Here is a 22,319-nt window from a genome sequence, read left to right as displayed (position 1 = left end):
TCGGTGTGGTGGATGGCACCCTCATTCCAATCCACAATCCCTCCCTGGTGGATCCGTGCTGCATCGGTAGAAAGCACTACGCGGCCATCAGCACCCAGGTGGTGGTGGACCACAATGGCCTCATCACTGACATCGTCGCCAGGTGGCCAGGACGCACACACGACAGCTGCATGTGGGCCAACTCAGCTGTGGGGCAGAAAGCTGGCAGAGGGGAGTTGGTAGGAGCAATGAAGGGAGATTGATTAATGAAATTGAACGGGATACATTGCGTGATGCAGATAAAAAATAGAAATGCCCCGTACCTGAATCCTGGGGAAGGATGATTGGAACCGAGATGAAGGGACGGTTGAACTGCGCCTCGGCAAGCGTCAGCTGTCTCCGGTGCAGCTCCAACCTCTCCTGCTTTATCCGGACCATCTCTTCCTGCAGGGCAGTTTGTCGTTCGAGTTGGCCCTCTATCCCCCGCAGCACCACCAGCTTCTCCCTCTCCAAGCCATACAGCGTCTCACTGCAGGTGCAGGTCGTTATTGCGGGCTGCCCTGTTAAGCCTCCCCGCATGCGGACACCGGGCCCTGCTGGTTGGCACACGGGGACAGGGCACGGTTGTGGGGGTCGTCCTCTCCTGGGGGCATGCACGTCCCTGCTCCACTCCCGGATGGCTCCTCTTTATCCTCACTTTTTGAGAGTCCCTCGTCCCCCTGAACATCGATGCCCCCACTAATGCCTTCAGAGGCCGTCTTCCCGATGATGGAGAAGACTTTCTCCTCATTGGGAGTGAGGGTCGTCCCACCCGGTGCTCCACCACCCGTGCCCATGAATTCTCTCCTCACCTTCGCACTCCTCTTTTTTGTTTGGCTCTGGAACTCCTGCCACTTCTTCCTCTCAGTACCCCAGTCGTCACGAAGGCCACATGGGCTGGAGAGGGACATCTTTTCGGCTATGGCCTGCCAAACACCTTTTCCCCCCGAATAAAACATCAGGGTGCTGCCAGACCTCGTCCACTAAGACGCCCATCTCCTCCGCGGTAAACGACGATGCCCGCTTGTTTCTTTTGCTGTCGGTTTCTTCCATTCTCACATGTGTGTGTCTATATCCACGGGGGTATATATTCGCTAATGGGCTTGATTACTACTTGGATACACCTGTTGGCACACACACACACACACACACACACACACACACACACACCCGCACCCCCCCACACACGATACATGCATAGCCTAATTGCTCTTGTGTGGGGGAACCACAGGGCGCTGTGTGTGACTTATGCGCTGATAAAGAGGTGGGTGATCGATTTGCCTGGCATCGATTGATTCAGTTCCAGCACCACCACGCTGGACAGCTTCCACTAAGAACTTCTTAAGAAGCTTCTTTGGCTTGATCTTAAGGTTCTCCTAAGAAGGCAGTTAAGAACGCGTCTGGGAAACACCCATATCTTAGCGCTCCTTCTTAGCCGAACCCTTCTTAAGTCCTTAAGAACGATCGAATCTGGGAAACGCAGCCATTATTAGTAGTGTCTGTCTCAAAGTAACACAAAGTGCTTCACACAATGAGAATGATTAAAACAATATCACAATTCCCACATCAAGAGACGATGTGATGCCACAGAGCGCTCAGCCCCGGAGCCTCCAAGCTCTCCTGCAAAGGTCCCAAACGTCCTTCAAGGTGGCAGCAACAACTTTCTGGTGGTTGCTGCAGTGGCGTCAGGAGCAGCCGCCTGGATGCACCTGACCACTCTTAATTCCCCCATCATGGCCCCTGGGCCGTCTGTACAGATGCCCACACATTATGAATTGTAATCGTACTCTATGACCTTGATTATGCAAACCACTTTTTTTTCACGTACCCTCTACGTCACTCCGTCTCCCCCTGTGGGTACGCGTACCCCAGTGTGGGAATACTGGGTGTAGAGCAGGGGTGTCAAACTCATTCTGGTCTGGGGGCCGCATACAACTTAATCGGATCTCAAGGGGGCCAGACCAGTAAACTCATTCCAAAATTACATAGAACTAACAATAAGTCCACTTTTTTCTTTGTATTAGTGCAAAGAAGAAGAAGTAAATTATAAAAATCTTTATATGCAATGAATTGTCCTTTTACTAAATATATTATGAACAACCTAAGAGTTTTTAAGAAAAGTATGTGCAATTTCAACAACACTTTCACCCAGTTTAACATTTATTTAAGTGCATTATGCATAAAAACTGATCACAGTGATTGTACAATGTTGCAAAACATTTATTGACAGTTTTGTGGAAGTTAAAACACTGTCCTGCATGTTAAAATACATCAAACACGTCAAAATTTATAAATGATTTAAAATCCATTTTCCACATCTGGGAAGCAATTCTGAACACATGAACTGACTCCACACACTTGAAATCTGAAGTGGCAGCTGTTTTAAACAGACATTTGATAAAGTAAATTTGTCCCCTTCCTTGTTAATGCATAACATGTATACATGTAAAAAACATACAACATACATAACATATATGGCATGCATAAGAAATAATTTTTTACTCAACAAAACTCTTCTGTTGTAAATCTGTTACTGACTAGCACTGACTTTCACAGCAATTACAACAGCAAATATTCACAGTTGTTTATTTTTATAGTGCAATGTTGACAGGAGCATTCCATAAGATTTAGTCTTGCTCGGTATTTGCCCCTGAAACTTGGCATCTTTTAGCCTGCACAAGTGCATTAATATCAGGCATCATGTCCTGAGTAGCAGCCACTTTCAGAATCTCATTTAAGTGCTTATGTGTGAGCTTTGAGCGCAGCTTCGTTTTATTAATGTTCATTACTGAGAAAACCTGCTCACAAAGGTAGGTAGTCCCAAACATGGACAACATTTTTGCAGCCAGTGCTGTCAATTTAGGATAGCCTGGTTGGAGATACTTGTAAAATGTGTCCAAGCCCACAGAAGCAAATTTGTCCTTCAATTCTACATCACACTGCAAACCAATGATTTCAAGTTGCATGTCAACGGGCACATCAGAAGCTCTGACTGTGAATGGTGAGCGAAAAACTGCGAATTCTGTCTCGAGTTCGCTAAAGACCTGAAATCGTTTCTCAAACTCCCTCAGCAACCCTGAATTCTTGTCTTTGTACTGTTTCACGTCAGGATTAACGATTGCTGCGCACACATCTCTGAGACAGGGAAAATGAGCAGGGTCACCGCTTGCCATCTGCGTCTCCCACATGCTGTCATAATACTGTGTTGCAGATTATTCAAGTGCTCTGTAATATCAACCACAAATGCAAGGTCCTGCAGCACTGGGCACTGTAATTCCTAAACAGGTTTTCCTTTTTTCTCCATGAATTGTCCGATTTCCACATGTAGATCAAAGAAGCGCTTCAGCACAGCACCTCTGCTTAACCATCTTACTTCAGTGTGGTATGGCAGACCATGGGTAATGTTACAGTCACTGAGAAGGCTGTCAAACTGACGATGATTGAGACCTCTGGCTCGGATGAAATTAACAGTTCGGACAACCACCTCCATGACGTGATCCATTTTTAACGCCTTGCAACATAATGCCTCCTGATGCAAAATGCAATGAAATGTCCAAAAATCACCCCCTCCATTTGCGGCTTGTACTTTCTCTCTGAACTTTGTCACAACACCTGCCTTTTTCCCGATCATTGACGGCGCACTATCAGTAGCCAGGCTTACGGCGTGGGACCAGTCCGCCCCGACTCTGTCCAGCGCTCCAACGACGGAGCGGAAAATGTCCTCAGCTGTTGTGGTGTCGGTCATAGGCACCAACTCGAGAAACTCCTCTGTGACAGTCAAAGTTTCGTCAACTCCACGAATGAATGTGGCCAGCTGAGCGACGTCCGTAATATCAGTACTCTCATCAATTGCAACAGAAAATGCCAGAAATGACTCCGATTTGCGTTTAAGTTGGCTGTCCAAATCTGCCGATAGTTCCGAAATCCTGTCTGCCACGGTATTTCTCGTCAAGCTAATATTGGCAAAAGCTTGTCGCTTCTCAGGACACACAATTTCGGCAGCCTTCAGCATACAGTTTTTGACGAACTCCCCCTCACAGTATGGCTTTGAGGCTAATGCTATTTGGCTTGTAATTACGTAGCTGGCTTTCACCGCAGCATCACTGACCTCTCGGCTCCGGGTGAAAACAGATTGCTGTTTCCTCAGACCCGCCAACAATTCATTTACCTTCTGTTTTCTCAGTTCTCCGTGCAAGCTGTTGTATTTTTCACCATGCTGAGTTTCATAGTGGCGCCGAATATTGTATTCCTTAAGCACCGAAACTTGCTGCATGCACACCAGGCACACGGGTTTCCCATTCACCTCCGTGAACATATAGGAAGAGGTCCATTTTTCTTGAAAAATCCGACACTCTGTGTCCACTTTTCTCTTTTTTGACAAAGACATTTCACTGAAGAGGGTGCCAGGGTCAACAGAAAAAGCGGGTAAAGCGATAGAACTGACTAAAACACTAGCGGACAATATAGGAACTGCAGATTTTAATGAAAATGAAGTTTATTCTTATTTTTTTCAATAATGCAGATTTATCCCGCGGGCCAGACTGAACCCCCTGGTGGGCCGGTTCCGGCCCGCGGGCCGTACGTTTGACACCCCTGGTGTAGAGGATAATGATGTTTCTAACTTTGTAAATACCTGCTGCCTCACCGGAGCTTCTACCCCTGCTCCAGTCTGCAGAGCTGCTCCTCTGTGCAGTGGCACCAAGCCTTCACTGGTGATTGGTTACACTGCACACAAGTAACAGCCAATCAGACGTTGTTGTAGGCGGGACATCAAGTGAGACCACAGAACTGTGTCAGATAATTAGCAGAGTGATGCTTACAAACTAATGAGCGACTGTGAGGAGTAACTGTATGTTAGTAAACTTAACTCTATGTTAAAGTGCAGTAGATGTTTCTGATTGGTCACATTTCAGTGATTTATCAACAGGAGTTTAAATGTTACTGTCTACAGATCTACTCACTCGTCTTTACAGTTGATCTCAGTCTTTATAGTTTCATAGTTTGAATGATTTTATTCAAAGACTTTTTTAACAACCACAGTCCAGAATAATTGTATCTAAAAATGAAGATGAATTGTGGAGATCACATTGTAACTTATCATCTGTCCAAGAATAAACTATGTAACCTACAGTATGTAACACATTACATTTAAAATATGAAAATGAAGTCAAACTGAAACTATAACACATAATGTCTCTTTCTCTGTCAATGGATGTTGAAGGTGCTGGAGGAGCTCCAGAGAACAGAGGAGCGTCCTCCTCTCAGACTGAAGGTAAAGCTGCTGTTGTCTCTGTTTTGTATTGAAACACAATTATAACTGAGTGAAAGTAAAGAGAGAAAAACTTCATCAACCAACTTAAGGATTTGGTCTGTAACATTGTTTTTCCAGGATATTGAATAAAGGCTTAGCTTTGACATATAAATCTATAATTGTGTGAAAGGGCTGGTCAACACTTTTCTTTAAAGATGTCTGAACACGGGCCTTTTCAGAATAGCCGGTTATTGAACCAGAACTGAGAGAGTAGTTAATAATAGAGAACACGATGGGACTAAACAGGAAGGATGGATTTTATTAGTTCTGTAGGATCTGTATCACCAGACTAGAGGAGACGATTATATGAGCTACAGCAAAGGTTTCAAAGTGAGAGGTAGATCTTCTCATAGAGGCTCTGAACAGTTTGAGGAGAGGCTCAGTGAATGGAGGTGAAATATATGACATTACTTATTGTCTTAGTTATCAAGAGACTTCACACAGAATGTGACAAATCTGTGATTTGGTTAAAGAGAGTTCAGAGTTCCAGTCGTTTGGGGGAATCAGTTCCTGTTTTCTCACTTTGCTATTTGGTGATGTCTGAACTTATGTCAGACAGAATGAATAATAACAGGATACTTTTGCTCAACTGTTGAATGTCTCTTGGATTGAATAGCATGATGATGTCATAGACATCCAGGAATAAAGCCAAACTAAGCAGGGTTGTCCAGGCTTTGTGTGCAGGGAGGCCCAAAGACTGAGACTGTAAAAAACTCTGAGTTACATTATTTAAAGCAGGGTTCCTGCGGGTCCTTAAAAGGTCTTAAAAAGTCTTAAATTAAAATCTGGGTAGTTAAGGTCTTAAATTGTATTAAATTATAACCATAACCATATTATGAAAAACACGTTTTCTCTGCTCTCTACATATATAAGCTGGTCCTGCCTGAGCCTGCCAACTCCCAGAATGAGAAAAATAAGTGATTCCCTCATGGTCTCTGCAGCCCACCCACTGGTAAAACGGCGCTCCTACAGGCTGTTCAGATTCAGCTCCTTTGTTACGTAAGGAAAGGAGCCATTATCATAGGCCGACCTCCTGTGCGCGGTGATAGGAGATATCCGAGAGGGGGGCGATCATCCCCGAGGTGAAGTTCAGTGTGTCCAGTGGTGAGACAGCAGTGTATTGCAATGTCATCGCTCAAAGTTGGACACGCAAATTGCTCTGTTGTTGGTTATAAAAATCAACATGAGTGCCTATATTCTGTCCCAGCTACAGAACAACAGAAGAGACAGTGGTTGCGTGTCATATTTTAAGACAGTGTGCCCGCTGCGGTTCGTGTTAGCTTGTATGTGTGTGCTAACCACTTCACATCGGACTGCTTCAGTAACGAGGGTCAGTACTAAGCTGGCTTTGCCTCAACACTGACCCTCGTAAAAGGAACCCTGCAACTGCACCCGAGCCACAGGTAAGTTTCGCCGCGGTTTGATAGTATTTACAGTTGCCTACGAGTAAGGTGAAGTCAGCTGGAAACTGGCTAACTCGTTAGCTCTGCTTCCGTCCGCTATGCAATGGCATTTGAAGCGAGTTTGATGTTAATAATATTACGATGGAGCTTGGTTGTCACAGTAAAAAGTCTGGAAACATGTGCAGACTGGAGACAGAGACGATGCGAACAGTGTCCAAGAGTTTGGAGACTGTGTTGGAGACAAACACAGCTTTCGCTAACTGTTAGCCATTAGCTACATGGCAGTAACTGTAACAACACATACGAACAAACTAACATTATTCAGACACACTAACCATTCTGAAACGTCCTGCTGCAGCCACAGAGTCTGTACTTCTTCAGGAGCCTCTCGTTCTGGGTCCGATTCTGGGTCAAACTGGTTCTGTTGAACGAAAAAATCTCCGCGAGCCATAGCTTTACATCCACCGTAAACATTAGCGCATGCTACTGCTAATGCAAGGGGAATCCTTTCCCTGAGAGTGACTTGGCAGGAAGGGCTCTCCAAGTAGGCTTTGACAGACAGAGCTCATTAGCATTTAAAGGTGCAGGCACTGAAACAGACTGCTCTGAATAGAGCTTTGTAGAGCGACTTTTAGACAGCTGGAATTCAGGACCACGGGGAAAGGCATATCAAATACAGAGTTTTTGGACCTCTGACAGCTGTGTGAAATTGATTGATTGAAAAACAGTATAATATGGGACCTTTAAATTTACCGTAAAGTTGCTGTAGGTATTAAATTTGCAGATGGTGCGTTTAATGCCGATGGGATAGCATGGTGGCCCACCGTAAAACATCTAATACTGTGTGTATTTGTTTGATTAACTTAGTACAAAGGCCGTGTAGTAAATGAGAATCCACGATTAACTCCGCCGTTTTATGGTTCGTCAGCGGCAGACGCTGGCGTCGGGATGCGTGTCGTCATTACGCGGTTGTTGAGGTGAGTGGTTAAACATGCAAAGATGGAGAAGTGCAAAAATCGATGAAAGAGGATATATTTAGGAGGTGGATGGTGCTGGCTGAAAAAAACGAGACTGTGCAAATTCCGCAAAAAGACTTTTTCATTAGTGACCATGGGGCTTAAAGCCGTCGAGTCGCATATGGAAGGAGGACAGTACCAGCGGTACATGGCAGCAGCTAGCCATAGCGGGACCAGGCTAGTCCCTGCATTGTTTGCAGCACGACCTAATGTTACAAGTTCAGACGCCACCTCCAGTCGGCTATGAAAAGTGTCACTTAACCACCAGAGACCGAAAAGGCAGAGGTACTGTGGGTTGTCCATACTGTGATGAGGTAAGTAACGTTACGATTGTGTTTGAAATCGCATGCTATTATTCTATTCAGGTCACAGTCTGAGTTCACTTTGACAGTCTGTCAGGCAACAACACATTAGCTCAGAGTTTAAGGGGTGTAACTGTTGGTAGTTGTTGTTGATTGTATCTAAATATGCCTATTTGGGTTGCTGTTCGGACGTTTAGGCAAATCCAGCTAACAGCTGTTAACGTTGGCTTTCGCTGGTTGCCATAGCAACGTAAACATTCACGTAAGGGCTAATGAGCTGTAAATAGAGATGCAGAATCAAGCTATGTTGTAAAAATACAGATTAGATATATTGTATTTTAGCACAGAATACATTATTTTACCAGTTAGTAAACCTATAGAAAATAATTAGTCTAATTTGCAAAATTTACCATTAAATGTTTAGGCCACACACAGAATGATTTCGAATCTGTATGTGTGTATGTATATATAAGCAAGAAGTCATCAAAATAACAAATAATAACAAAAGAATTATTGCGATTAACACAGTTCAATTTTCATTGGTTTTGATGGATGTTTTTGATCTCTTTCTCTCAGCTATATGAGCACAACCATTATTATCATTATTATTATTATTATTATTATTATTAGTAGTAGTAGTAGTAGTAGTAGTAGTAGTTGTAGTATTTCTATTATTATTATCATCATTACACTAATGGAACCATCCTATAACCTGATGTGGATTGAATTGATCATTTCCTCTCCCCCCCTTATGTGCAGGAAGGTAAAAAGGGGCTGAATCTGAACAACATGCTCTCACTGTCAATGGATGGCCCAGTGTTAATTGGAAGTTTGTTGAACTCTTAGATGAGGAACACAGAGAGCAGTGTGGTGGAGCCCAACTACAAACAACTTTTGGCTTGAGACAGTCTGTTTTGAAGATTTCATTATTGCGCTTACTTACAGTGGAGACTGCTGTAAGTGTTGGAATTGTTTTTATTCTGTCTCCTTATTTGGAGAAAAAAAGGTCCCCCACGAAAAAGTATTTTTGCAGGATTAACAAATGGCTCCTACTGAGCCATTATGGAGTGTTATTATTGTATTATTCTGTATGCAACGTATGTATGTTATGTTTTCTCTGTTCTGCATCATAATGGAATAAAATTGAGAAAAAAAAGGAAAATGCCAACTGTGAGCTTTGATTGTGTTTACAATAAAATAAATTGAGTATTTTCTACCAAAGAAATCGTTATGACATTTTTGGGTCTTAAATTTTATTTGTTGAGGTCTTAAAAAGGTCTTACAAAGTATTAAATTTCACTTTTAAAATGTTGCAAGAACCCTGTAAAGGGTTCAGAACATTCAGTAATATAAACTGTAGTGTCTTTAAGTGAATGAACAAATAATATAATGACAGTAGAGACGCTCAAAGTTCACATCAACCCAACTCTTTGTTTACCTCGCACTGTGATCCCAAACATACCAGTCAAGCTCTACGACTGATGACATCATAGATTCTTTACAGTTGAGATCTGGAATTGTCACATTGGTTTCTTTTTTCGATAGTAAATAAAGACATGACTGCAGAGAGCTAAAGTTAATATACTTACTGGTTGTTCAGCCAAAACATACTCCAACTCCCTACACACATTGCAGCCCAGGTAATCCTTATCTTAGAGCCCCCTCTAGTGTCTAACATACACAACTGTATATCCAGATCACACCACAGAGTAACCCAAAAAAAATTTGATAAATGATTTTGTGGTAGTAGAACCCCAAAGACAGCTAGAGGACATTATGAAACATTTCCAATGAAACTTCTCCTGAGTTAGGCCCTTTTATGGTCAGATTGATACAATAATTAATGTGTAATGATATGTTAATATAACTAATATAACACATAATGTCTCTTTCTCTCTCAGTGTCAGTGGATGTTAAAGGTGCTGGAGGAGCTCCAGAGAACAGAGGAGCATCCTCCTCTCAGACTGAAGGTAAAGCTGCTGTTGTTAAGGGGGTGATAGTCTAGAGACTCATGGTGCATTCAGGTGCACGTCTTAAACTCTGAAATCTATAGCGCTTTGTATGGCAAAGGTAATGTTTGTGGTTAGGGACGTCAGGGTGCGTTCAAATGCACCTCATAAAAATATGAATAACAGCTGTCAGGGCATAATATTCCAAGTCTATCAATATCATAGCCGTGAATGCTGATAAAACATTTAAATGGAAAATTTAAGTGTGGATTCAGGAAATGGATACATTGTTTAAATTTTAATGCTGATGATATTTTTGGCTAAAAAGGTTTATGCTTTTTTTAAGTCCCAGCTTATTCTGTATTTGATACCAGCAACATGTTTCTAGCTAGTACAGCTAGAGCTTGTAATAATTTATTTGATATTCTAAAGGTGTTAATTTGTTTTTTTAGTGATGAACGCTGGAGATACTGTGAAGAGTAAGAGTATGTGTAGAATCAGAGGCAGCAGCCTTCTCTGCTGTCAGAAGTTTGTTCAGATAAAACAAATATAAATACAAAACTGGCTCATCCAGACACGCAAACTGCCAACCCTGATGATCTTTGTTGTGTGTTTATTCAGGAAGTCATTCTGCAGTTTGTCAGCGTACACTTAAATCTAACCTGAAGAAGAAGTTCCAGTGTGTGTTTGAGGGGATCGCTAAAGCAGGAAAACGAACCCTTCTGAATCAGATCTACACAGAGCTCTACATCACAGAGGGAGGGACTGCAGAGGTCAATGATGAACATGAGGTCAGACAGATTGAAACAGCAACCTGGAAACCACACAGACCAGAAACAACAGTCAGACAAGAAGACATGTTTAAAGCCTCACCTGGAAGAGATGAACCAATCAGAACAGTGATGACAAAGGGAGTGGCTGGCATCGGGAAAACAGTCTTAACACAGAAGTTCACTCTGGACTGGGCTGAAGACAAAGCCAACCAGGACATACAGTTCACATTTCCATTCACTTTCAGAGAGCTGAATGTGCTGAAAGAGGAAAAGTTCAGCTTGGTGGAACTTGTTCATTACTTCTTCACTGAAACCAAAGAAATCTGCAGCTTCGAAGAGTTCCAGGTTGTGTTCATCTTTGACGGTTTGGATGAGTGTCGACTTCCTCTGGACTTCCACAACACTAAAATCCTGGCTGATGCCACGAAATCCACCTCAGTGGATGTGCTGCTGACAAACCTCATCAGGGGGAAACTTCTTCCCTCTGCTCACCTCTGGATAACCACACGACCTGCAGCAGCCAATCAGATCCCTCCTGAGTGTGTTGACATGGTGACAGAGGTCAGAGGGTTCACTGACCCACAGAAGGAGGAGTACTTCAAGAAGAGATTCAGAGATGAGGAGCAGGCCAGCAGAATTATCTCCCACATCAAGACATCACAAAGCCTCCACATCATGTGTCACATCCCAGTCTTCTGCTGGATCACTGCTACAGTTCTTGAGAATGTGTTGAAGACCAGAGAGGGAGGAGAGCTGCCCAAGACCCTGACTCAGATGTACATCCACTTCCTGGTGGTTCAGGCCAAAGTGAAGAAGGTCAAGTATGATGGAGGAACTGAGACAGATCCACACTGGACTCCAGAGAGCAGGAAGATGATTGAGTCTCTGGGAAAACTGGCTTTTGATCAGCTGCAGAAAGGAAACCTGATCTTCTATGAATCAGACCTGACAGAGTGTGGCATCGATATCAGAGCAGCTTCGAAGTACTCAGGAGTGTTCACACAGATCTTTAAAGAGGAGAGTGGACTGTACCAGGACAAGGTGTTCTGCTTCATCCATCTGAGTGTTCAGGAGTTTCTGGCTGCTCTTCATGTTCATCTGACATTCATCAACTCTGGTGTCAATCTGCTGGCAGATGAAAAGCAGTTAACATCCTGGTGGTCTGAAGTCTTTGGAGGCAGATCAACACGTTTCTACCAGAGTGCTGTGGACAAGGCCTTACAGAGTATAAATGGACACCTGGACTTGTTCCTCCGCTTCCTCCTGGGTCTTTCACTGCAGACCAATCAGTTACTCCTGCGAGATCTGCTGACACAGACAGGAAGCAGCACAAAAACCAATCAGAAAACAGTTGAGTACATGAAGAAAAAGATCAGTGAGAATCTGTCTCCAGAGAGAAGCATCAATCTGTTCCACTGTCTGAATGAACTGAATGATCGTTCTCTAGTGGTGGAGATCCAACAGTCCCTGAGTTCAGGACGTCTCTCCACAGATAAACTGTCTCCTGCTCAGTGGTCAGCTCTGGTCTTCATCTTACTGTCATCAGAAAAAGATCTGGATGTGTTTGACCTGAAGAAATACTCTGTTTCAGAGAAGGCTCTTCTGAGGCTGCTGCCAGTGGTCAAAGCCTCCAACAAAGCTCTGTAAGTGTGGAGAAGTTTTTTCACAACGCAGTAAATGTGCTGTTATTGACCCAAGTAGAAATATTATTTTCTTGTTCTGCTCATGATTCTTTATCCAGACTGAGTGGCTGTCACCTCTCAGAGAGAAGCTGTGAAGTTCTGTCCTCAGTTCTCAGCTCCCAGTCCTCTAGTCTGAGAGAGCTGGACCTGAGTAACAACAACCTGCAGGATTCAGGAGTGAAGCTACTGTTTCCTGGACTCGAGAGTCCACACTGTAAACTGGAACATTTGAGGTCAGAACACTGTTTGTTATGAAATAACAAAAATTATATATAAATAATTTTTGCTCTCAAACTTGTTTTCTTTCTATGTAATTTTCATTAATTCATCTCCTGTACAACATGAACAATGAGTCAAGAAATTGTATTTACCAGTCATTCCCAGAGACTGGGTCAGAGAATTTTATTTGGGTCACCAAAATAATTAGCAGACTTTCTTTCATAGTCTTTTTTTTAAGATTTCCATCTGGAGGACACCTTTGAGCCACATCAAGACCTTGTTGGTATCCAGTGCTTGATTTGTAAATCAGGAGGTCTTAAACACAGACAGAGTCCTACTCCAGTGGGTCCTTCCTGTGGACTGCTACAATGGTGCAGAGAAGTGGAATGTAGGCCCAGTGTTTTATTTACAACCACAAAAAGCAGCAGGCCAAGAAATCCTATCAAGTGACATGTTCCATCTGTCTGTCTACCAGTCAATCTCAACTCCATTTCAGTGCGATGGACAGCGTCACACTTAGACACACATCGTGATTGAGTTCATCATTTCATTGATTCACAGCTAAAACACCCTCTTGCTTGTAGGACTTACAGAGCTCATGTGCCAAAAGTATTTAGACACTAAGAAGCATTGAACCACATTCCGGCATAGTTTGTGACATACACAAAACTCACAGCTTCAGGAGACACTGAGTGACCTGACCGCTCTGTCTCTCTGTGAAAACTGCATTTATTTGTTCACAATTACATGTATTTGACATGTGTATATGTTTTTGGATGAACAAGTATTAAACACAGTTATTATTGATTAAAGCATATCTTTGAAGTGGCTGGTGTATTGAAGACAGTATCAGGGGATGTGGGAATGAAAATAAAAATGGTTTGGAATTTTGATTTATGCACAAATCGGCTCTTTTCAAGTTTATAAGGCCTATTGTGAATTGGTTTGCAATGTTATTTTTCAACAGTGTTTTGAAATTATTTAAATAATGCACATTTTGAGCTCATTACATTTAAATAGCTAGTCTCAGTAGTGCACTTTGCACAATACAGAAAAATTATGATTTTTTCAACGAGTTTTTGTCAGATTCAGATATTGTACTTTGAAAATATAAGTTCTTACTGAGATTTAGAACCTAATTTTTGTTTCAAAACTTGCAACATATCATTGGATGATTACTGATTCTGTAATAATCATGTCTTATATCTTGAGTCGCATAGCAATGGATCAGCAAAGTAATTACATTTCATCCTGATGGAAGCATGAATGCATTTTATATAAAATGTGGGTCAGTCAGTCTATTCTGCTCTTTGGTCCCGATTTACTACTCTCAACAACCACTGGATGGATTGTCATGAGGTTTGGTTCAGACATTCATGCTCCCCTCAAGATGAACTGTCAGTACTTTGGTGATCCTATGACTTTTCTTCTAGCTCAATCATCAGGTCATTTTTTTAATCTCTACAATATGTTGGTTCATGACCAAATATTTGCAAACCTAATGGCATTTCCACCAGCTTTAGTTATACTGTGTATTCGTGCTGATTAATGAATCAGAGAAAACTAAGATGATGAATATAATAAACGTGAAACCCTTAAACACAGATGTGCACTGAGTTATTATATATATATATATATATACATATATATATATATATATATATATATACATCTAAATATCTATATATCTATATATCTATATATCTATATCTATATCTATGTATATCTATATCTATGTATATCTATATCTATGTATATCTATCTATATATATATATATATATGCTGAAGTGTGTTGCTATATATATATATATATATATATATATATATATATATATATACATATATATACATATATATATATATATATATATATATATATATATATATATATATATACATATATATATATATACATATATATATGCTGAAGTGTGTTGCTTTGTGTTTCTGCAGGCTGTCAGGCTGTCTGATCACAGACGAAGGCTGTACTTCTCTGGCCTCAGCTCTGGACTCCAACCCCTCCCATCTGAGAGAGCTGGACCTGAGCTACAATTGTCCAGGAGACTCAGGAGTGAAGCAGCTGTCAGCGCAACTGGAGGATCCAGGCTGGAGACTGGACACTCTCAGGTATGATGAGTCCTGCTGCAGCCACAGACAGTCAGTGTTAGACTCTGTATCTGGATTGTAGATTGTTCAGTGTCAGGAGGTCTGTTTCATTTACTCCATCTCCAGATGTTCAGTACAGTTCGGGAGAAAGGCAGCATGGCACTAAGCCAGTAGATACAAGTGAAGAGTGGAAGATAAGAAGAAGAGATGAAGCTCAGTGACCAGGAGGGTTTTGGCACAAACACTAAAGTTACACCTCTTTCTTCAGCCTAGTTTAGTGCCTGTTCAAAATGTGCCTGTCTGATTTCTTGGCTTCTGGTTTTGCTGCTTGATGAGGCGCTCATCCAAACTGCTTCACACTCCACACTGATTATAGAGGGTAATCAGAACATTAACCCTTTGGGCGCCATAGTCGCAAATTTGCGACACCCCGCGGTACTGAACAAAACAGCAGTTTTCTCCAAATAGAGTGTTACATGTCGTTCATACTCCCCACAACTAGTTGGCAGACATCCCATACTAAGACTTTAGCTCAGAAATACATCATGCTTCAATGAAAAAAGTTCGAGGAAGTCCCATGCAAACTGTTGGGTGAGAGACCAGAGACAGTGTGCCACAAAGGTATTCTGCTGAAGTAGTATTGCTGGATTTAGAACTTATTGAGAAGAAATAAATGATAATAGCAAGCAAAAAGGTGACACGTAGGGAAGTGATTGAGCTCGTATTCACTGATTCTGATTCTGAAGTGGACAATCTAACTTTGGGAGATGACGGTCGGCCGATTAGTGAGCTTGCTAGTCGCGGTGCGTCTCTGCATAGCAATGGCAGTGCCGCGCAGAGCGAGGAAAGCGCAAAAGCACTAACACACAACCCTTTGCCCAACATAGCTGGGAGTGGAAATGATACACAAACTCATAGTATCAGTAGGGGAGCGAATGGATGTAGTAGAAGTAGCGGGGGTGGTGAGAATAGCGCTGGGACCGGCGTTTGTGTTCCTTCTTTCTACAGTGGCGGTCACATAGCCTCCATACGCAGCAGTGGTGCAGCCATGCGCGGCAGTGGTGTTCACAAAGCACAAAGCACACACTCAAGCATGGGCAGGGGAGACATGGGCGAAGTGTTCGTAGAAGGGCTGATGGGTGTCGTAGGGGCCGCAGGGGTGGTCTGAACAGGGCTGAAAGTAGTGTTGATGAGTCTTTCAACTAGAGGTCGATCGTTTTGGCCGATTAATCCGCGCCGATAGGACGTTTTACAAACTATCGGAATTGGCGGAACTTGGCTCCGATAGTGGCCGATGGCTGCAGTTTTTTTCCACAGCGCCAGAAACTGCTTCTTCCCTGCCCTGCTCTCTGTCTCTCTGATCACTGAGGGGCGGGGCTGCTCCTCTCTCTGCTGATGTGTGCAGCGGCAGCAGAGAGAGAAGAGAAGTGACCCAGGTGGAGACGGCGACACGCGTTATTGTAAGTGCAATAAAACCTTCACGAGTTGAAAGTCAACAAACGTAGCGTTCTTTGCGGAGGTAATAAGTACCACTTGTTCAACTAGCATAAACGTGCATCATATTTCAGCATAAACAGCGACATTTCCACCGGCACGTTTTACACGACCACAGTGCTTGTTAAGCTAACAATTAACAGCTTAAAATGCTAAAATGAAAGCTGTCTTTGTGTAGTCTGTTCATTAGTTTGCCATGATTCTTAAAATTTGGCAATTTCTTGTAAACTTTAGCTGCTGGCTGAGACAAACCAGCCCCCCCCCCTCGATTTGTTTCCAGATATTACGGAGTTTATATAGTGACTTTGCTGTTGTAAACTTTACTGTTGCTGCAGTGGAAACAATATGTAGTTATATTTGAAATATAAATGAATTCCTGTTCTGAATTTATTCTTTAAAAAAAAAGATAATTAAAAAACATACCATTCTTTAGTAGTGATAAAGAACAGGACTGTTAAGAGTATACATAAGATAAAGATAAAATCCCAACATACCATCCCTAGCTGGTTAGTGGTTACAGCCTGACTATGGGAGGATGAGAAAATCACAGTTCAAATCCCTTCACTATACGCCTTGTTTAACCAGTATTATTTTGTGATTGTTATTTTTTATGGCACACAGTGCCATCACTCACAAAGTGTGAAGGATCACTTAATCCCCCCCCCCCATATTAAAGTGCAACTTAAATCATCCATGTAGATTTTAATAGATATTGAACTTACAAGTTTAAATTAAATATATTATTATATAATATTAATTATATATTAATCACATTTAATTACATATAGCTAATAGCAAATGAGTGATATCGGCCAATTAATCGGCTATCGGCTTTTTCCTGCTCCAAACTCTCGTTATTATATCGGCCTTTAAAAATCCACTATTGGTCGACCTCTACTTTCAACCCTTTGTGAAATGGAAGAGGGGGGGCGGGGGGCACACGAGGTCACAGTGTCCATAGGAGAGGTGGACATGGTAGAGGCAACAGGGAAAGGCAGAACAGGGCTGGAAATGATGATGATGATGATGATGGTAATGGTGGCTGGGCTTTCTTGAGAGATGAGGAAGTATATCAGGAATGGATAAAGCCCTTTGATGAGCAAATTGAATATTGTGGTGACAAAGAGCTTAGCAATGATTCAAGGTCTATAGATTGTTTGTCCCTCTTTCTGACTGATGATTTCTGGAATCTCATAACAATGGAGACAAATCGGTATGCTCATCAGTATTTAGACTAAGGCTGTTTTCGACTAAGGATTTTCATAGTCGAATCAGATTTGTCAGATTTTGCCGTAGTCGACTGATCGTCAAACCTTTTTTTTTTTTTAGATAGCAGGCTCCGAAAACGCAGTCCTCCCGTTGTCGTGTGGACAGCGAATCTGCATACTTTCCAAAACAATGACGCCATCGCCCCACCCCTCGACCTCTTGCCTCTAACCTCTGAACCCCGCGACGTCTCAGAACAACAACAACAACGGCGGACTACATGCTCGTGTTCGTGCCGCAGAAGATATTGAAAGTAGGCAGATTTTGTATCAAAATAGGCTTTTATATAACTGTAACTGTCCCTGAAATTAAAGCCTTCCTGTCACTTCATTTGAGCATGGGCCTGGTACATAAATCAGAGATTGAGGATTACTGGGCAGAATTTTGGCCAACATCTACACCGGGATTGGGAAAGTGATGCCTAGGAACAGATTCGAAATCATCCTGTCTTTCTTCCACTTTGCCAATAATAAGGATTATGTTGAGAAGGGCCAGCCAGGTTATGATAGACTGTTCAAGGTGCACCCAATAATGGACATGATCATTCCACGCTTCACAGCTGTCTTTGGCCCACGCAAAGAACTGTCACTGGATGAAATGACAATAGCTTTCAAGGGAAAGTCCACATTGAAAATGTACAATCTGAACAAGCCAGACAAATATGGTTATAAGGCATTTGTTTTGACTGAGGCCAAGTCAGGATACGTTCTGCAGTGGTCTTTGTACACTGGACAGCATGGTGATGAGGTCACTGATTTAGGTGCCACCCATGTTCTAGTTCGGCAGCTGATGGCCCAGCACATAGGGAAAGGGCATGAGTTGTATATGGATAGCTACTATACGTCACCAGCTGTAGCAAATGAGTTGGCAAATGATGAAATTGGTGTGTGTGGGACAGTCAGTAGCCAAAGGCCCTGCGAAAGACCGAGTTGTCCTTGGTCAGAAGAGATGACCCAGTGTTCATGAGGCAGGGCAAAATGTTGGCGTGTGCGTGGCATGACGTAAAGCGTTTCCATTTGTTGTCCACTCTTCATGGGAACTCGTGTGTCCGGAAAGGGATCAGGTCCAAACAAATGGACAGTGGGTTTAGGGATGTAAACAGACCTGTGTGTGTGGATAGGTACAATTCATTCATGGGGGAAGTAGACACTGCTGATCAGAGGATGAAAACCTACCTCTTTCCACATCGGTCAAAGAAATGGTATAATCGAATAGTGAATGCCACACAAAAAAAAACAAAAAAAAAACGTAACTGTTTACATGAGTTTTGTGGTGTAGTAATAGTTCTAGTTTACGACTGTTGGCTTACTATTTACTTTTTCCCTGTTCACTTGATGTGTGGACAACATGGAGGGGATGAATCTGATGAAATAAGTTCAGCTCTCTTTCAAAATATCAGGTATTTCATGGAAATTACATAAGCCAATATGGCCGTCATAATATGCAAATTAGATGCGAAGATTTACTCCCTAGATAAACTTTAGGTCATTCTCAATATTTGTCTCATTTACACTTTGTCTCTATCTCAAATCACTTTCAAGCCAGAGCCTTCTGAAATTTAGATGTCAAATCTAGTATTTTTAAAAATAAAACCCAGCGCCTATGGGGTTAACACTGCTGTGTTATGATATTAAAGGGATATTCCGGTGTCAGCACATACGTCAGGGCATCAAAACTCCACTAGTTTAGATGCAGTTTTATTGTGAAAGGAGCACAGCTCTCTGTTGTCCTCCAACAACTTCCTGGTGTAGGGAAGTCCCGACGCGATGATTACTGAGTACAGTAGAGTTCCGCGGCTCAAGGATGAAAATGTATGATCATGACTCCATGGAAAAGCTATCAAAGTTCATATGTGTCTTACGTAGGAAGACGTAGAAAGCAACAGCGAGGTTGAGGGGGATGAAACAGGGCAGCCTGATTGCAAAAAATCTTTGGAGAGCAGCAATGAGAGCCTCAGATAGCTCTGCATTTCAAATTAGCCCAGAATCAGCTCTTAAAACTGACATGTCTTACCCCAGTGACAGGGCTAATTTCCCTGTAGATATTACAGATGCAAATGTGAAAAAGTTTATTTTGAGGCAGGGACCATGCAGATTTGAAGTTCCGTATCCTAGAGATACAAAAGGGAGGTGTTTTTCCGATGAGTATTACAACAGAATATCAAAGAAAGGTACAAAGAAACCACACAAAATGGTTGTGTTACTCCCCAAAAATGGATCTTGTCTATTGTGAGCCCTGTTGGCTTTTTGGTGAGGGTTTGGTGGCCTGGACAACTGGAATTAATGACCGACAAGGACTATCCAGAAAGATGTTGACGTTACTTTGACACTTGCATCCAGTAACTCTGCTTTCCGTGCAGATCATGAGAGATTGTGAGAAATAAACAACAGAAACTTTTTGTCCGCTATAGAACTTCTTGGCCGGTATGACCCTGTATTACAGAGGTTGATAACTAGTAAAAGTAAAACGAAATACTTAAGCCCAAAAATTCAAAACAAAATGATTCAAGATGAAATAGTGAAAGAAATCCATGAAGCAGAATTTTATTGTCAGAGTCATTTTATTTTGTCTCCCCAGGGAGAAATTTGTCTTGGGTATAGGGAAAATTCCTGCATCAATAACAACAGTAAAACATTCAACATACCACATACAACAAACAGAGGCATCCAGCCACCTGTAAAAAAGCCAGTAAAAGTACAGAAATATAAAAAATACACAAAACATTAGGGCTACTGTGCAAATTGCCATCCATGTGCTTGTGCAAGAGAGCTATCCAACATTCATTCTGTTCTGCCTTGTGTGCCTTATAACCACTTGTCATGCCTACATAATCATCCATGCATCCAGTCCATTCTGTATACATTCCTTTATCCATTCATCACTTTCCATGTGTTCAATCCTAAAAATATACATTCATTGCTCCATTTCTATACCCATCCATCCATCCATCCATTTTCGTCCACTTATCCGGGGCCGGGTCGCAGGGGCAGCTGCCTGAGCAGGGACACCCAGACTTCCCTCTCCCCGGAAACTTCCTCCAGCTCTTCCGGGAGGACCCCAAGGCGTTCCCAGGCCAGCTGAGTGACATTGTCACTCCAGCGTGTCCTGGGTCTACCTCGGGGTCTCCTCCCGGAGGGACATGCCAGGAACACCTCCCGAGGGAGGCGTCCCGGGGGCATCCGAAACAGATGCCCGAGCCACCTCAGCTGGCTCCTCTCGATGTGGAGGAGCAGCGGCTCTACTCCGAGCTCCTCGTGGGTGACAGAGCTCTTCACCATATCTTTAAGGGAGCGCCCCGCCCACCTGCAGAGGAAACTCATTTCGGCCGCTTGTATCCGGGATCTTATTCTTTCGGTCATGACCCAAAGTTCATGACCATAGGTGAGGGTAGGAACGTAGATTGACCGGTAAATCGAGAGCTTCGCCTTTCAACTCAGCTCTCTCTTCACCAGGACAGATCGATACAACGACCGCATTACTTATGCCGCTGCACCGATCCGCCTGTCAATCTCACGTTCCATCCTTCGCTCACTCGTGAACAAGACCCCAAGATACTTAAACTCCTCCACTTGAGGCAGGAACTCTCCCCCAACCTGGAGGGAGCAAACCACCTTTTTCCGGTTGAGAACCATGGCCTCGGACTTGGAGGTGCTGATTCTCATCCCAGCCGCTTCACACTCGGCTGCAAACCGCCCCAGGACATGCTGGAGGTCCTGGCTCGAAGGAGCCAACAAGACCACATCATCCGCGAAAAACAGAGATGAGATCGAGTGGCTCCCGAACCAGATCCCCTCCGGCCCGTGGCTGCGCCTAGAAATTCTGTCCATAAAAATAATGAACAGAACCGGTGACAAAGGGCAGCCCTGCCAGAGTCCAACATGCACTGGGAACAGGTCTGACTTATTGCCGGCAATGCGAACCAAACTCCTGCTCCGGTCGTACAGGGACCGTACAGCCCTTAACAGAGGGCCTCCAACCCCGTACTCCCGGAGCACCTCCCACAGAATGCCACGAGGGACACGGTCGAATGCTTTCTCCAAGTCCACAAAACACATGTGGACTGGTTGGGCAAACTCCCATGAACCCTCAAGCACCCTGTGGAGAGTATAGAGCTGGTCCAGTGTTCCGCGGACTGGACGAAAACCGCATTGTTCCTCCTGAATCCGAGGTTCGACTATCGGCCGAATTCTCCTCTCCAGTACCCTGGAATAGACTTTCCCAGGGAGGCTGAGGAGTGGGATCCCCCGATAGTTGGAATACACCCTCCGGTCCCCCTTTTTGAATAGGGGGACCACCACCCCGGTCTGCCAGTCCAGAGGCACTGTCCCTGACTGCCACGCGATGCTGCAGAGAGACGTGTCAACCAAGACAGCCCCACAACATCCAGAGATTTGAGGTACTCAGGGCGAATCTCATCCACCCCCGGTGCTTTGCCACCGAGGAGTTTCCCAACTACTTCAGTGACTTCAGCTTGTGTGATGAATGATCCACCTCTGAGTCCCCAGCCTCTGCTTTCTCTATGGAAGGCGTGTCAGTGGGATTGAGGAGGTCCTCGAAGTATTCCTTCCACCGCCCGACAATGTCCCCAGTCGAGGTCAACAGCTCCCCACCTCCACTGTAAACAGTGTTGGTGGAGGACTGCTTCCCCCTCATGAGGGGCTGGATGGTTTGCCAGAATTTCTTCGAGGCCGACCGGTAGTCCTCCTCCATGGCCTCCCCGAACTTTTCCCAGACCCGAGTTTTTGCTTCCGCAACTGCCCGTGCTGCCGCACGCTTGGC

At 43.4% G+C, this 22,319-nt stretch overlaps 1 protein-coding gene across 1 annotated transcript in view; it reads left to right on the top strand.

The window, feature by feature from the left end:
- Window positions 1-10,655: 10,655 nt before the first annotated feature.
- The window catches only part of LOC115576541 (NLR family CARD domain-containing protein 3-like), a gene marked incomplete at both ends in the record, with an annotated part of 44,733 nt that continues 33,069 nt past the window's right edge, over window positions 10,656-22,319 (top strand). The window contains 4 exons of the mRNA XM_030409070.1: window positions 10,656-11,864; window positions 11,916-12,415; window positions 12,514-12,687; window positions 14,628-14,801. Coding sequence (XP_030264930.1) covers window positions 10,656-11,864; window positions 11,916-12,415; window positions 12,514-12,687; window positions 14,628-14,801 — 2,057 coding nt within the window. The remainder of the gene's footprint in view (window positions 11,865-11,915; window positions 12,416-12,513; window positions 12,688-14,627; window positions 14,802-22,319) is intronic.

This window comes from Sparus aurata, chromosome 24, assembly GCF_900880675.1.
Source record: "Sparus aurata chromosome 24, fSpaAur1.1, whole genome shotgun sequence".
Lineage (NCBI taxonomy): Eukaryota > Metazoa > Chordata > Actinopteri > Spariformes > Sparidae > Sparus > Sparus aurata.
The sequence above is the reverse complement of the archived record's forward strand: the minus strand, read 5'-3'. Positions and strand labels throughout refer to the sequence as shown.